The following is a 16,495-nucleotide window of genomic DNA, read 5'->3' on the forward strand; positions in this document are numbered from 1 at the left end:
AAGTGATGCTATACTCTGAACCATTACAGTCAGTGTGGTAGATGCTAGATTGCACACAATAAAAGACGCCAACACGAGCATACTGCGCAGGCATCAACACTTTTGTTTCCTGTCATTGCAGCCGCAGCATCCGTTCCCGCACCACAAGGCTCAGGGACTGACTTTTTTAATCTTTATATACTTTTACTTGAGAAATGTTAACACCTCTCAGTATGCACGTTACTACATAACTTTTCACATTCAAGTCAAGTCAAGTAGAACTTTATTTGTCCCTACTATGGACAAAGGTTCAAAGGTTCTCTAGGTACTCCCTAGAGGGGCAATTGGCTTCGCAGCAGTGACACATTCCCCTTTACATTCAGTTTTAATAATTTGCAATACTGTCTACACAAATGATATCACTTCATTTATATTTTATTTGTTTATACTGTATTTTAGCCCAATATCTTAACTTGCATTTTTTTGTTTGTCCTAGATTCAGATTTTTCTTTTTTTTCTTTCTGTCTGACGGATCCATTTTTGCGACACGACTGAAGCGTGGTGTCGCGACGTAATACATCCATGGTTGATGCGCCACGCCCTTGACCGGCAGCTGATTGGACGAACGCGTCACGTGGGTCTGGTTACTCCCGAATTTCAAAACGATCATCATGGCGGCTCGGTCAGAATACGATCTCGTATTTTACAAAAATAGTTCACCGAAACGTGTTTCTGAAAACATTTTAAGCGAGAAATAGGCCATACAGTTGCTGAATCTGTCTTCATTTCCGATCGACAAAGGTCAAATTTCCGTCTACTTCTATTGGATAGTCGCGTCACGTTCTGCGGATTAATTTGCATAAAGAGGGGCATTGGCCAGCTTTTTTGATGCGCAGCACTTTTTCAAATGCAGCGCCGCCTTCCCGGGATGCTTTGCGGGGCCTATTAAAGTCGCTTGACATCGGCCATAGAAAAAGGTATTTTTTTAAAGCGCCTGCCCTTTCCCAAACAGTTTCCAATGACGGCTTCTCAGACGGTTCTGTGTTAACAAACCATTTGGCACATGAGGTTAGTTCTGTTGCAGGTTGATTTAAAAATAATTCAAGTATATATGTATTACTTATTGAAGTAAGCAAGAAAACTTTTTTTGTAGTTTGGGTGAACTTGCCCTTTAACTATAAATCTGCTAAACTCTATGGTATTACTGCAATGAAAATATGAAATACACCACAAATATGAAATACAGCTAGCAAAGAATTCCATGTTTTTTTTTTTTTTTTTCTGATGTACTCTTAACAAATCTGATCAGGCCATTTGATGTACGATACTCAGCCATTAGGACAGAGAGAAAGCCATTGTTAGGGGCCATCAATAGGACAGGAAGGCTTTGATCAGGCCTCTGGGAACACCCAGCCTTACAAAAGCTGAATTTCTCCAGGAGAGGAAAAGCATTTCAGTCTTTGAAAACAGCAAACTAACAGAAACAGCAGGCTTGTAAAATAAGCTTTGGACAGCTTCACGCTGCGGCTGTTTGTTGTACCAAAGAATGGATATTTGGGAGGCTTATGATGTTTACAGAGGATGATGTGCAAATGTGCGCAGACCATGAATGTGAGTGTGCGTGTTTGCAATCGGCGAACCTCTGAACCTACCGGTGCTGTTCAGACATACATGCTACTGGACATTACCCAACCTGAGCAGTCACATTTGGGTTTGTTTGTGGGGGCGTGTCTGTGTGTGTGAGTGCTGGAGTGGTTGGAGGGCTTTTTATTGACATGATCAACAAGTTCACATGGTGGCTGGGTTACTGATTACAGATGATTGCCTATGATAAGACTTGAAGCACAAAGTCCTGCCAGGTACAGCGAGCCAGCTACTTTACCACATCCTTCCCATCCCTCATAGGACCACTGCTTCCTGTCAGGTAAATATTTGTTCTGGTTTTTCCCCTTCTTATAATTTTGCACTAAGGTCTTTGTGATGCACTGATGAAATATTGTTATATTGTTTGTATTGTGATCAGAAAACCGACTAACAACGTGAATTTTGTAACAAATCTTAAATTCTAAGCTTCTTCAAAATGTATACTCTATCACACTGCACACTGACAATGAACTTATCATTAACCAGAAAACTTTACTAAGTTTTCAAAACATCAGCATAAATGGGAAGAATCCTGGGGCACCTTTTTTGGACTTTTTGGACCCAATTTGATTCTACTTTTATTTATGCATGTAAATTTTACTTCTGCACTGATTTTTTCTATGACGGCCTTTGTTTGGTTTTTGAATGCATACTACTAGATATTTTTGTGTTTGTGTGTGTATGTCAGTATGCTTGTTTGTTTCATTTGTACTTTTGATGTCGATTTTTACATATATTTATTTATATGTTATTAAAATACGTCAACAGTTACTTTATTTGAAACGAAATTAAAGAAATTGGTAAGTAGAAAGAAGTTCTTTTTTAATTTTGGATATTTTAAAGAAAAGTAATTTGATTAAAATCTGATGAAATTAACATTAACTCTGATGTGCTCATAATCTTGGTGTCTTTCTGCAGGTCCCTTGGCGGAGTGATTTTCTTCTTCCTTGCATCTGTTGAGCACGCAGCAGCATCATGAGTGTAGAGTCCAAAAAAACACGTGCAGGTTGCTGCTCCAACTTCAAGGTTGGTGAAATGTTACCATTTTCCAGTATTACACAATTGTCAGGGAATATCGTTCACTGCTTTGTGTAGGGCTTTTATCATTTAAATTCATGGTTGTGAACAAAAATAGATCTGTGATAGTGCCACGTTCTATAATCTCATTGTAATACTGCTTTTCTTTACCTTAACCTTTCTTGGTATTTCATTTCTGTGTCAGTATTATTATTATTATTATATCTTTGAAAGACAAATGCCAGCCCTGACAAGAGAATAAAAGGCAAAGCATTAACCCTCTGTGGTCTAAGAAATTTTTTTTAGACCTGGGCTATCAGGATATGTATGCTGCAGGAATGTTTCATGCATGTATACATTGTAAAATGATTATAAAGACAAAAGAAAAAGAACTAAACAGAAATTGAATCTCACAGAAATGTATTAAAATCAAACAAGTTCTCCCTTGTCCCTTCTCCCTTGTCTTTGCAAGTCTTGGCAATCAGGGGAAACAAAAATAACACTGCAACCAACACAAATAAAAAACTATTTAGATTTTTTCCCCCAGAAAAGTCCATAAGTTTTTTGTTAAAAAATGTAGTGTGCCATCTCTAATGCATTTTACTGTCTGCTATGAGACATCAAGAGGGCAACTCACACTCATTTACACATCCAGGGCTGCCTGGATGACCCGCAGCTATGTAACCACACACACACACACACACACACACACACACACACACACACACACACACACACACCATACAAGGCCCTCCTGTTTGTTTCAGGTTAGGGTTATATATTGGCTGAGTAATCTGCCTTTCTTTCACTTTCTATTCATTTCGGTGTCAATAAGTCACATAAAATATGTGCCCTGGGGCACGCCTTGCAATACTATCCAAATGTGCTAATAAGAATCTATGCATTATTTATTACATTTACGCTGTTATATCATTAGTTATATGTGTTAAATTTAAGGCTAAACAAACTGACCAACGCTAGCTTGAAGCGATGCAGATATATCGAAGATTATGTAACGTGATTTATGGATTCATAATTACGGATTTATTGTGCAAAGACACTAGTTCCTGGCTGGATTAAAAAGCTTCTGGAAGCCCTACGATCGTATGGAAGACCTCGTTGAAACAATGCATTTCTCTGCTTCTACACAAAAACTGTATTGATCTGGAGATATTGAAAATGACATAAAAGGTATATTTTGATGTCCCAGGGGGTTGAGAAAAAAAAAACCATTTTTTTCTCTTGACCAGATTAAATGTGAGACTTTCACACCAAATGAATGTTACCCTTTGCTAGTATTAAAATTGGTCAAGGAATAACACTCACTGCTTCATGTATGGCCTTGATCATTTAAATCCACCGTTGTAAACACAAATGGACCTGAGACAGAGCCAACTTATAAAATCTCATTGTAAAGCTTTTCTTTACCCTTAGTTGTATTTCATTTCTGTGTCAGTAGTATCTGTGAAAGACAAATGCCGTACTCGATGAGGCAGTAAAAGGGCAAGGCATTAACCAAAAAAGCCAAATTTTTCTCTTGACCAGATAAAATGTGATACTTTGACACCAAATGGAATGGGAACAGAGCAGTTTATGAGTGTAAAGGTAATGGCTGTTAATCACAGACAATTGCATAGAGATAAGGTTAATATACTCAGTAAAGGGCTTTTTAGGAAGAAAAACATGTTTGCTGTGACCTGTATCAGTGAGTTATTTTCCATTGGTTCACTTTGTTAACATGGTGACACAGTTTATTACATGTGTTCTGATAACATTGACTTTATCACATCAGTAACAATTAATATTGGTTGATAACAATGCTTTATTGTGTTTTGAACTTTGGCGGAAATTACCTTTTGTCTACCTGTTGAGCTTTATCTGTTCTTGAAACATATTCACAGAACAGTCTATGAACTATAGCCCAGTGTGAATCCCTTTTAATTGTTATTATATTTTTGGCAAAGCAAACAAACTCTAAAAAGGACTCCGATAAGTTCTCAAAGATTTCAGTAATTCTTCAGTAAAAAACTCAGACTTTGTATTAATTTCCTTTGACAAAATATGGTGTGACTACTTGTATGCTGTGATACCAATGTCCTCTTTCTTTGTCTTGACATGATGTTGAAATGATGATAAGATTAAAACGTGTTTAACATTAGATTACATTAGATTTCTTCTACAAAGTATTACATCTAATTTAAATAAAAAGAAATCCAATCAATGTTGAAAGCAGGTGTGAAGTACTGTAGGTCTTTAAATGTGTGTGATCCTAATCCATCATAAGAAGAGGACTCTATGTGTTAATACAGTCATTCACCATTTCCCTTAACGTCTGTGCAAGATGCAATTACATCCTTTTATCCTTTGTTTTGGAATAAACCTTTCATAGTATTGCTGGAACTTATAAAAAAAATAGATTAATCCTCTCACTCGGGTGTCTTTGTAAATGTAATTATTTTAAAACAAACTACAACACTCAGTTTGCATTTAAAGAGGTTCTGAGAATCAGTCTGAGTGGTAACTACGGGGTCATTAGTGTAGCAAAACTATTTGCAAAGGTGCATGTGTGGAGGGTTGTACAACTTTTTTTGTGAATGTGTACAGGAATTTGCAAATATATATTTAGAATCCATTTGTGCGTAATCAGGTTTGTAAATGTTTAAAATCTATCTTCAGATTTATAAGTGTACTGTAATTTGTAAATATGTAGACAAATCTGTAAATGTAGACAAATCTGTAAATGTGTAGATCTCTGCGACAGCAGTAGTGTAGCAACAGTCACGTGTAAAAAGACAATATTACAAAAAGTCAATTGAGAGGCATGCTGAGTTGTAACCGATAACAAAATACTTTTCAGCCAATAATATCTATGTATGCATTTACAATTTTGTCTTCCACACATGGATTCCGAATACACATTTGCAGATTTCTGTACACATAAAAAAAACGTAGTACACATTTAGAGATTATTTTACATATTCACAAATCTGAATACGCACACATGGATTGAGATACAGTTACTCAACTTTCAACACACATTTAAATAGTTTTGCTACAAATGGCCCCATAGATAACCCTTTTAAATAAACCTAATAAGGAAAAAAATCAGTTTCCTCCAACATGCTTATTGTGTTTGTTTGTGTGTTTCCAGCTCTTCCTGGCCTCCATGGCATTTGTATTCTTTTCGAAAGCCTTTGGTGGAGCCTATATGAAAAGCTCCATCACCCAGATTGAGAGGCGCTTTGATATCCCCAGCTCCCTCATAGGAGTTATAGATGGCAGCTTCGAAATGGGTATGTGCATCTTTAAAAAACAAAAAACAAAAAAAAAACATTTTTGATTGTTTTTTGTATGAAACCCAAATATAAAATGTTAATTAGTGAGCTTTATAGGTGCTTAGTGGATTTTTCCAGTCTTTATGTATGCCTTCTGACTCTAGCTTCACATTAAGAGTACAAACAGAAATCTAATCATCTAACTCTATATAAGAACCTGGATACTGTATGTGTATGTGTTTCACATATGTCAAACTATGTCTTTAAGCAATTATTAATTCTTTCATTCATTGAGTTATTTTGTGATTATTTTTACCTTTACAGGTAACTTGTTGGTAGTAGCCTTTGTGAGCTACTTTGGTGCTAAGCTCCATCGTCCCAGGCTGATTGGAATTGGCTGTGTGATCATGGCTGCTGGATCTTTCCTCATAGCCCTGCCTCACTTCTTCCAGGGACTGTTAGTTACCCGTTTCCTTTCTCTTTTAATATGCAAATGTTGTATATGTACAGTAATATATGTATATGTGAACTACTAGTATTCTGGGTACAATATGCAATATATATATATATAACTTCATAAAATAATAGCTAATTTTACTTTTTCTAATGTGAACATGGTGGAATTAGTTTGTTTGGGGTCTCAGCTAAAAAATTAGCTGTTGGTCTACATTGAGGGCCCTACCCAACCTGTGTATGCACCCTGGGGCCTCCAAGTTCAGTGCACACAGCAGACTATCCAGTGCTATGTGGAAATAGGACTACCATGACTATTTATTTAATTGGTTTATTAGTTTAGTTTAGTAACTTAAGTGTTAAAAACTTAATTCTGACACAAAAAAAATACAAGACCCGGCGTGTAATATTTATTTTTATTTTTTCCAGGTATAAATATGAGACCAGTGTGTCTCACAATACAGATATCAACAGCACTGCGAGCATCCTGCCCTGTTTGTCAAACCACAGCCTGGCTGTTGCAGATGAGACGCCTGATTTAGAGGCCAGAACAGGTACATGGCAAACAGATATGACACCAAGCTATGCTCTATAGAGAATTTTCAATATTATTTATGGTTTCATTTCACATTCTGAGCCCAGTTTTCCTCTCTCAGCTTGTGAAAAGGCAGCTGGCTCGTCCATGTGGATCTATGTATTCTTGGGAAACATGTTGCGTGGAATTGGAGAGACTCCCATCATGCCTCTGGGGGTGTCCTACCTGGATGACTTTGCCAAGGAAGAGAACACTCCTTTCTATTTGGGTTAGTTACTTTTAACCTCCCACTGTCTGTGATATTTTTTTTATGACATTTTGCCAGACCTTACACCTGTATTAGTTTAAACCAGGGGTCGGCAACCTTTTCGTTAGGCGGGCATTTTTTTTAAAGTTATTGTTAACGAGCGTGCCATATCATTACTACTTACCTGCCATCTAGCAAGCCCGCTCAGGTAGTGTTCTTTTTTCCCACGTGCGCCACATTCTGTGAAGAAGTCAACGAGTACCATCCAATCAGAGGAAGAGTAGGGCAGGTCTTCCCGGAATTGGAAATGGGAAAAACTCAATCAAACTACTGTAAATAACAGGCTGCGCACCTGCCAATGGCTGTGAAAGAGGTCATTTGGTATGTGCATAGGAAGGAACGTAACTTCAACATTCACAAATTGGTACACATATTGGTTACGCTACCAAAAGGTGCCAAAGGTTGCTGACCCCTGGTTTACAGTCTTTCCTGTTTGGGTTGGTTACTTTACGCTGCTTAAGGGCTTAGCTACATTATCATTTTATTTTTTACTATCTGCTCACTTACAACGTGTCCCGCTATTGGTGTTTTGTTGCATTTCTGTGTGCCTAACCTGTATTATTTGGATAATTCTTGATTGAATATGTGTGATGACAGTACTAGAGCACATAACCTTTATCTCTCTGTTTCTCCATCTCCATTCCCCAGCCTGCATCCATACAGTGGGAATCTTAGGACCTATGTTTGGGTTCATGCTCGGGTCCCTTCTTGCCAAGATCTACGTAGACATTGGATTTGTAGATTTAGGTATGGGACTTCTCAATATCAGGGGAAAAACAAGATATCATAATGTGGCAGAACATGCAGACTTTATTTTTGCTAGTTCTCACCCGGTTAGTCAGTATTACCCTAGATTGATTAGACTAATTTTGAGTAATTGGCTGAGTTGGAGACCTTTAACACATAACATCTGTTAAAGTCTGGTATTAAAATGCCCTTCAGCAAAACAATACCTCCTTTTGAACCTACACAGCAAGGTTGTAGTTAAAGATGAAACTGTTTGTCATTGAGTGATTATTAATCTTTCAGAGACAATAGGTTTTATCCTGTTGTCATAGTATGACTATTTCAGTGTTTACTGCATAGATTAAAGCTGTCAGCTCCTACGTATGTCTGAACTGTTAAGACAAAAACAGTCAAGGGCTACCAATGAAAGTCCTTTAAACACTTTATAATAATCTGCCGTCTTTGCTCGTCTTCCTTTCCCAGAGAGTGTCACCATTAACCATAAGGACTCCCGCTGGGTGGGGGCCTGGTGGCTAGGCTTCATTGTGACTGGCACCATCATCCTTCTGTCCAGTATCCCATTCTGGTTCCTGCCCAAGTCTTTGCCCAAGGAGGGGCAAGAGCAGAGCCAGAGTAAAAGCACAGAGCTCACCACAGTGGCAGAGCAGGAGAATTTCCTGCCAGACGAAAACCAGGATCATGAGGAGAAGAATAAGCCAGTTACATTCCAGGAGCTGGCTAAAGGTACTTTTCAAGCTTTTCCCATCAGTAAACACAAAGAAATGTGTAATGTGCAAACTATTTTTAGGGTTGACGTGTTTAACGAGGTATTGTCCAGACAAATCAGAGCCCCAGATAAGTAACCCTGAATACTGGACTTGCAGTAACAAACAACCATGCAATCTGGGCAAGAGTTAAATCACATTTCAGGAAGGAGTGAAAGCAGTCAGCTAAGCTAAGGGCCAGTTCACATTTGTAAATTATTATTTGAAATTACTTCAAAAAATCAGCAAAAAAGAAATAAAAAAATGTGACAATATATAACAAAAGAGTTTAGAATTATAGAGCGCAGACATCCACCAAGGCATGCACTATCTCACAATGGTAATGCAGTTTGAATTTACCCAGTCTTTAAGTTATTTTCTGATAATTCCGATACCACATGAATGCAGCACAAACACAATATCTCGTAATGTTAACAAAAGTGAAAAATAATCTGTGTATCCGCCCCATCATTTGGATCCGCTCCAAAATTTCATTTGTTCTTCCTTGGCCCGTGTTACACCAAGCTTCATGAAAATCCGTAATCCTGCTGACAGACAAACAAACCAGCAAACAGACAAATGGACGAACCGAACAGAAAACATAACCTCCTTGAAGGAAGTTATTTTGTAGGCAAAGACTTAAGGACGCTAAATTATTCTGACTCAATACAGTACATTTTTACATTCACTTCGGCAATAATAAGGAAGCCATCGTGCCTCTCAATAAAACTGCTTTAGTTTAATGCTATAGTCTCTCTTTATGCTTTGTTCTTCACCAGATTTCATTCCATCTCTGAGGAGACTCTTCAAGAACAACGTCTTCACGCTGATGATCCTTACACACCTGGTGGCTGTCAATGGTTTCATTGGCATGATCACCTTCAAGCCTAAATTCATGGAGCAAATCTACGGCCAATCAGCCTCCAAGGCCATTTTCATTATAGGTACAACAACTTACACCCATTCACTCTGCCTTTACTGATCTTTGCTACTGAAACAATGATGTTATTGAAGGGAAGTGTGATTGGGAGAGATACAGTTGACTTGAAATGTAAGCACTAAGTAGCCCACTGTGGGCTTCTCGTTTGTGTGTCTATAAAGTAGCACCCTGAGCTATGATTATCTATTTATGACTGTTTACCAGCGTGGCTAGCTGACAGTGTTATTGTTGGAACATTAATATTTTAAAGTTATCGTTTACAATCACCTACTGTACTGTTATGACAGCTAAAAATAGAACAACAATTGGCTGCTGAACAGAACCATTTTAATGCAAATGCATACAATGTGGTGTACATGGAAAGATTGCGGAGTAGCTAATTAAAAAAGGATTTACCTTAACAAAAAGAAATCCACATACTGGATAGAGCCAGTTCTGCCAGTGAGAGTGCATAAGTTAGCAAATGAATGGATAACTAAAGAATGGAAACATTTTTCAAACAGTGAATAGTTGAAATTGTTAGCTAGAAGTCAATAGTTGGAATTGTTAGCTGAAAGTGAATATTTGAAATTGTTAACTAAAAAATAAGTAGTTGAAACAGTAAGCTAAAAGTAATTAATGATAATGAATGGCTGAAACGTACAGCTTCTGCCACTCTGAGTGTTAGAAGTATAAAGGCAAACTTGAACGAACTGACCTTGAGTGTTAAATTTTATGAAAAAAATATAGTAACAGTATCTACTTTCATAACTAATAGTGTTTAATAAACATATAGTTAAAATAATTATATATATAATAATAAACATGACAGGTGGTGCTGATGAAGCGGTACTCAAGGTCTACTGACAGGGGCAGGGCATTTAGAAAGGGATATTAACTAACATAACGGTCTAATATTGAAAGGCATCCATGACATGATCTCACAGTTCCCTAATTACCTTTGTACTCTACAACGTGCGTATGTGTTACCCAATGTTTGTGAAACATTGTTTTCATTACATTACGGCATAACATTGTGATCAGTAGGATGTTTTCATTTTATTGTATTTCCAGTGTAGTGACGACCCCTCCATTCATTCATGCATGTATTCATCCATCCAGGTATAATGAACCTGCCAGCAGTAGCTTTGGGCATCATCACCGGAGGTTTTGTACTGAAGCGTTTCAAGCTGGGTGTCATCGGAGCCGCCAGGGTGTCAATCGCTGCCACCTTCGGGGCCTCATGTCTGCTTTTCATTCAGATCTTCCTCCACTGTGACACGGCAGAGGTGGCAGGTCTGACCGTTTCGTATAAGGGGTGAATGGCATGCAACTCTCGTTTTAAATTATACAAGTTAGTGGAGTTAGTGAAGGGGTGGTTCCACTGCAAAGTTTCCTATTGCTCAGTCTTTGATTTTAGTTTAAATTACATATTTCCCCCAAAATGTTGGGTTCACAACATGAGTAACACACAAATGCTAAATTAGGCCTATAGGTCAACGTTTGCAACTAAAAGGTTTTTGTCTCCATCATGAGTTAAGAATGATCTCCATGGAAACAGAGTCAAGCTTTACTGGAACAGTATACCCTTACAGCATTTCTGTTCATGTCTGTGTGCACCAGGGTTACTCAAGTATCCTACAACCAACAGACCTTGCTGTCACAGTGCAACATGGGCTGCTCCTGCTCAATGAAGCATTGGGACCCAGTATGCGCCAACAATGGAGTAACATATGCCTCACCCTGCCTGGCTGGCTGCCAGACCTCCACCGGCACTGGCAGGGGAATGGTAACAGGACAGCCACATTTATTTCCCCAGCAGCATTATCGTTCTGTTTTAAGTCTTGTTTGAAAGTCATATATTGTGTAGCAGCAACCCACCTGCAGTCCACAGTCAAAGGTAATTATTCACATCTGTCTTCTGGTTCTTCTAGATGTTTCATAACTGCTCCTGTGTTGGGGAGATGATGACTCCAGGCATGAACATGTCCGTAGTGCTGGGCCAGTGCCCAAGGAGGAGCAACTGTGATTTCATGTTCAAAATCTACATGACTTTTTCTGTAGTGGGGTCCTTTATTTCTGCCTGTGGGGGCACGCCGGGATACATCGTACTGCTCAGGTCAGAGACACTAAAGCTAAAACAGGCTCAGCTCACATTTTTTACGGCTGGATATAATCATGCCTTGCCGTCTCTTATTGGTTTTTGAAATATGTGATGACTTTGTGTGAACTGTCTCTGTAACACTATTGTAGGTAATATTGCATCCTACAGTCATGTGAAAAAATTAGGACACCCAAGTTGACAAAAAAGAGGAATAAAAAGATCATCTTTTGCAAATTGATCTTAATGCCTTAATTAAAAAAAAATTAGGAAAAATCCAATCTTTGAGGACACCAATTTTCTTTGTGAATGAATAATGTATCGTAAATAAATAAATGTTCTTCCTTAAAATACAGGGGGCATAAGTAAGTACACCCATATGGTAAATTCCCATAGAGGCAGGCAGATTTTTATTTTTAAAGGCCAGTTATTTCATGGATCCAGGATACTACGCATCCTGATAAAGTTCCCTTGGCCTTTGGAATTAAAATAGCCCCACATCATCACATACCTTTCACTATACCTAGATATTGGCATGGTTTTATTTCAGTTAGCCTAATAGCTGGTTTGATTTGCAGTGATAGATGATTTTATGGAAAGTACCCCATGCCAATCTCTAGGTATGGTGAAGTCAACTTAAGCATGGGTGTCCTAATTTTTTTACATGACTGCATGTATTCTTTAAGCTAAAATGCTGATATCATGGTCTGATATGATAATGTTTGGGCTTATCTTCCAGGTCCATACAGCCAGACCTGAAGTCGCTGGCTTTGGGTATGCAGACACTAATAGTAAGAACCCTGGGTGAGTATCAAAATGTAGGTTTTGTAAAATCATCATGTTACAGGTATCTTTTAGCTCAAAGAACCATGATTATACTGAAAGCAATTACTAGTTAAATTGAGTCTTTTTATGTGTAAGAACATGTGACTTTCTGTGATTTCAGCTGGAATACCTCCTCCTATATATTTTGGAGCACTGATTGACCAAACCTGTTTAAAGTGGGGTACCAAGAATTGTGGAGGACGTGGAGCATGTAGACTCTATGATGCTAATAAATTTAGGTACAGTGAAACCATGCTCATATTTTATTGCTAGAATATTCTACCTGTAATATTCCTAAAAAAGATGTGTGTTAATCATTTAAAAAATGTATTTCTAAAAGTTGAAGTCTGTTTTTACTAAAAAAGAAATATGGACATTGTTGTGTACAGTTTGAATTAATCTTATATTAACTACCACAATATTTTGATATATTCTTAATATGAAGCCACAGCCAGGACCCGGTTATCTTAGCTTAGCATAAAGACTGAAAACAGTCGGAAACAGCTAGCCTGGCTCTGTCTGAATGTAAAATAAATCTGCCAACGGCACGTCTAAAGCTCATGAATTAGCATGTTATATTCTTCTTTTGTTTGATCTATACAAAATTTAAAGGGTAAAAACTACAAGTTGTGGTAATTACAGAGGTTTATGTGTAGGACTATTTCCAGGAAGTCAGTGCTTCCGAACGGATTTCTACACTTTTTACACAATATACAAGTTTCACTTGATGTAATAGTTTTTTTGTTCAGAACTCAGACAAAGAGTCTGAATGAAAACCCTTCAATGAAGTAAAAAAATCAAACGTAACCTGTTCTAATGTACTTTACTTTCAGAATGACATTCTTGGGGTTGATTACTGGACTCTACTTCCTCAGTAACATGCTCTGGGGAGGTGTCTACTGCGCAGTTGTCAAGAGACAGAAGAAGTTAAAACTGAGGAATCAGGCTAAAGAAAATGAACTAGAGGGTAACGCGGTGGAAAATGGACACGCCAACATCAGCATTGGCAAAAACAAAGAAGATGCGCACAATGAGAGCACTATTTAAGGTGTTTAGGGAAGGCAACACCATTGCTTAACACAGATTTCCCATTGCCGAAGTACTGTGCTGCATCCATAGTGGACCAAATGTGGTAATGGTACAGTGTCACCACTCTATTGTCTTCGAACAGTACACCTCGTTTTTTTTACAAAGATATCATGCTGAAAATATCGACTGCTGTTTGTTTACTTCAAAGGTCAAAGCTTAGTTTTACTATGAACACCAATCAAATGACATTCAATTATATGCAATCCACTTCTGCACAAAAACATCAACTTAGAGGTCATTTTTAGCTCTATTCAGTCAAGAAAACATAATAGCTGCTGTTCACTCGTGATGATGTTCACTTATGAAACATTTCAGTATGATGTCAAAGGAAGTAAGAAAAAAAAAGTCAAATATTTGGAGAACAACCTTTCCTTTTTTGGTAGTTTGCAGCTCCAAACAAACTTGCTTGCTATGAGGCCAAATATGAGTAAAATGGAAGGTGTGTGCAAATGCGTTGAGTTAGATAAATAGACCAATATCACTCTCATGTCTGTTAGTTAAACATATGGAGCAAGCATCAGCAGCATGTTAGCTGTGTCCAAAGGTAACAGATTCAGCCTACTAACACCCCCTGTTCTCATTCTGTGTGCTAAGCTAGATAGGCTACCTGGCAGTTTCAAATTTGAACTGCAGGCATGAGAGTGATCAATCATTTCATCTAACTATATAGGCATTCTGTTTCTTGAGAAACTGAAGAAGGGTCAGTCAGGCTTTTAGTCATGCAAAGTACCTAAGGTAAACACACACACACACACACACACACACACACACACACACACACACACACACACACACACACACACACACACACGTACACACACACAAACTGTTTTTCATTAACAGGTGCCAGTTAACCTTTATTCTGACTGTTGCCCCATTGACATTTGACATGTTCTGGATATCTCACCAGTCTGACTTTTACACACACTTCTTGTTACATTACATTATTATAAACAAGCCCTAAAGGTCATGAACACTCATATAATCCTCTGACTCACTAGTGTTTAGTGTCTGGAAAAGGTTTCTATAGTTTGGACAGTGGACTAAGAGTGAGTGAAGTGTAACTTAAATTTGATTGTACTTTGTTTACTCTCTTATACACTGTAGTTGTCAATGAAAATATAACATCAGCTAATATAGACAATTTCTGTTAATTATAAGAATTTAAATATCGAGTTTGATATGTTATTATTGTGCCCATATATTAGGTTTCATAATTTCTGCCTTTTTATTTTTTGTTGATTGTCCTTGAAGTGTATCAGTTATTATTAAAGACAAATGCCAACAATATATGCCTTTATTAATTCTTTTTTTGCCTTTTCTTTTTTTTTTTTTTTTTACACATTTTACTTCTGTGCAACGTAAGAAAACCTTTTTGCACACCTCTTTTGTCGGACAGGTGCGTAGGATATGATCAAGAGTAGCAGATCAAATTTTTTTTTGAGAAACTCTTGCACACAGACCATTACACAAGCAATAATTTATTAGAAAAATACAACGTTTCGGTCTCAGACCTTCATCAGGTAAGGTCTGAGACCGAAACGTTGTATTTTTCTAATAAATTATTGCTTGCGTAATGGTCAGTGTGCGGGATTTTCTAAAAATAAAAACACATTTTACTTCTAACTTATTTTTTGGCCCTCAATTTACACGCAACGTTTTCCATATGCTCACTGTTATTCTATTGTTACTCTTCTAAAAATAAAAGAAATGTTGTTCATCTTTGTTTTACAGTCCCTTTAACGTGGAAAAGTAAACAATGACACAACAAGAGTGTCTAAAGTGTTTGGCTTTAATATCATTTAGAAAAAAAGAAATTCACAATACTAACTTGCAGCCTCTATAACTAACAATTCAATCAATATTTAGTGCAATGGTGTTATTCACCTTTCACAGATCATGGTAGGATAATTCACTTGTTTTTCATAATAAAATACATGTTCAGACTCTTTTTATGTACATTGGAAAAAAACCTAAATACAAAATACATTAGTTTTACATAACAATTTCTTTTTGCATTTTTAAACTTTTTTCATGGGTTGATGTTCATAAATAGAGATGACACCTCGTCGGTTCAGGCTGGTATTGAAAGTAAACTTTATTTATGCAATGTCTGGCAGCAATAGAGAAAAAAAAGACTTTTTTTAAACTTTAACAAGAGTGTTAAAGTTGAAGGTTGTTATTACATAACCAGGTCCGTCAAACTTTAGCTCCTCTTTGTTTACTTTGTGCCTCGCCACAAACGCTCTTTCTTTTAATGGACTAAATGTTTATTTTTATTTATGTTTACTGTAACTGTTATGACCAGTAATTACAATACTGTATGATTGCTAAACCCTTTTGTTACCAATAGCCCAGTATTGCTTTACTTTAGTGTAGGTAAGATTTTAAAATTCTTCAACTTTTCCATTTTAGCCTTAAATGGAAATGATATAAGCTTTCTGTATTCATACCCTTTATTTCATTTATCTACCTACCGTAATATCATTTTTCCTCAATGTCTTGTTGCTTATGAATCTGTGAGACTGTGCAGTGTCTGGTTTCACCAGCAGGCTACACTCTACAACAAAATATCCACCGAAAGGTACTGCAATATCACTGAAGGTGTCTCAGCTTCTATTTGTACACACTATAGCCAGTCAGACAGGACATTTTGTAATGTAGAATTTGGAAAAGCATGTTAAAAACAGTATCTGTGTGCTAACTTGCGGCCTAAAAGGCGCCCTGATGCAGTAACAAACTGCATTCCTGTCTGAAAGCACCTGAAACTAGCTACGGTGACAAAAGACAGGTAAAGCACTTGCGCCAAATGCAAAATTCCAAAGCCAAGTATATTTTTTTCAGAATAGGGAAAGTGGTAA

At 37.3% G+C, this 16,495-nt stretch overlaps 1 protein-coding gene across 1 annotated transcript; it reads left to right on the top strand.

The window, feature by feature from the left end:
- Positions 1–2,576: 2,576 nt before the first annotated feature.
- On the top strand, positions 2,577–13,956 carry slco1d1 (solute carrier organic anion transporter family, member 1D1). Its single transcript, XM_028570277.1, has 14 exons — positions 2,577–2,649; positions 5,792–5,933; positions 6,240–6,372; positions 6,798–6,922; positions 7,025–7,171; positions 7,859–7,957; positions 8,420–8,680; positions 9,480–9,644; positions 10,742–10,937; positions 11,243–11,408; positions 11,554–11,738; positions 12,460–12,524; positions 12,667–12,784; positions 13,379–13,956. Exons 1-14 carry the CDS (start codon positions 2,599–2,601, stop codon positions 13,590–13,592), a joined length of 2,067 nt encoding a protein of 688 aa, XP_028426078.1. The 5' UTR covers positions 2,577–2,598; the 3' UTR covers positions 13,593–13,956.
- The last annotated feature ends 2,539 nt before the right edge of the window (positions 13,957–16,495 follow it).

Source organism: Perca flavescens, chromosome 23, assembly GCF_004354835.1.
Source record: "Perca flavescens isolate YP-PL-M2 chromosome 23, PFLA_1.0, whole genome shotgun sequence".
NCBI lineage: Eukaryota > Metazoa > Chordata > Actinopteri > Perciformes > Percidae > Perca > Perca flavescens.

Bases quoted from the DNA above. Each gene is read 5' to 3' on its own strand.
- slco1d1 (XM_028570277.1), top strand. From the start codon at position 2,599: ATGAGTGTAGAGTCCAAAAAAACACGTGCAGGTTGCTGCTCCAACTTC. The intron at 6,373-6,797 runs GTTAGTTACCCG...TATTTTTTCCAG, and splicing joins CCTCACTTCTTCCAGGGACT to GTATAAATATGAGACCAGTG. The intron at 12,785-13,378 runs GTACAGTGAAAC...CTTTACTTTCAG, and splicing joins TATGATGCTAATAAATTTAG to AATGACATTCTTGGGGTTGA.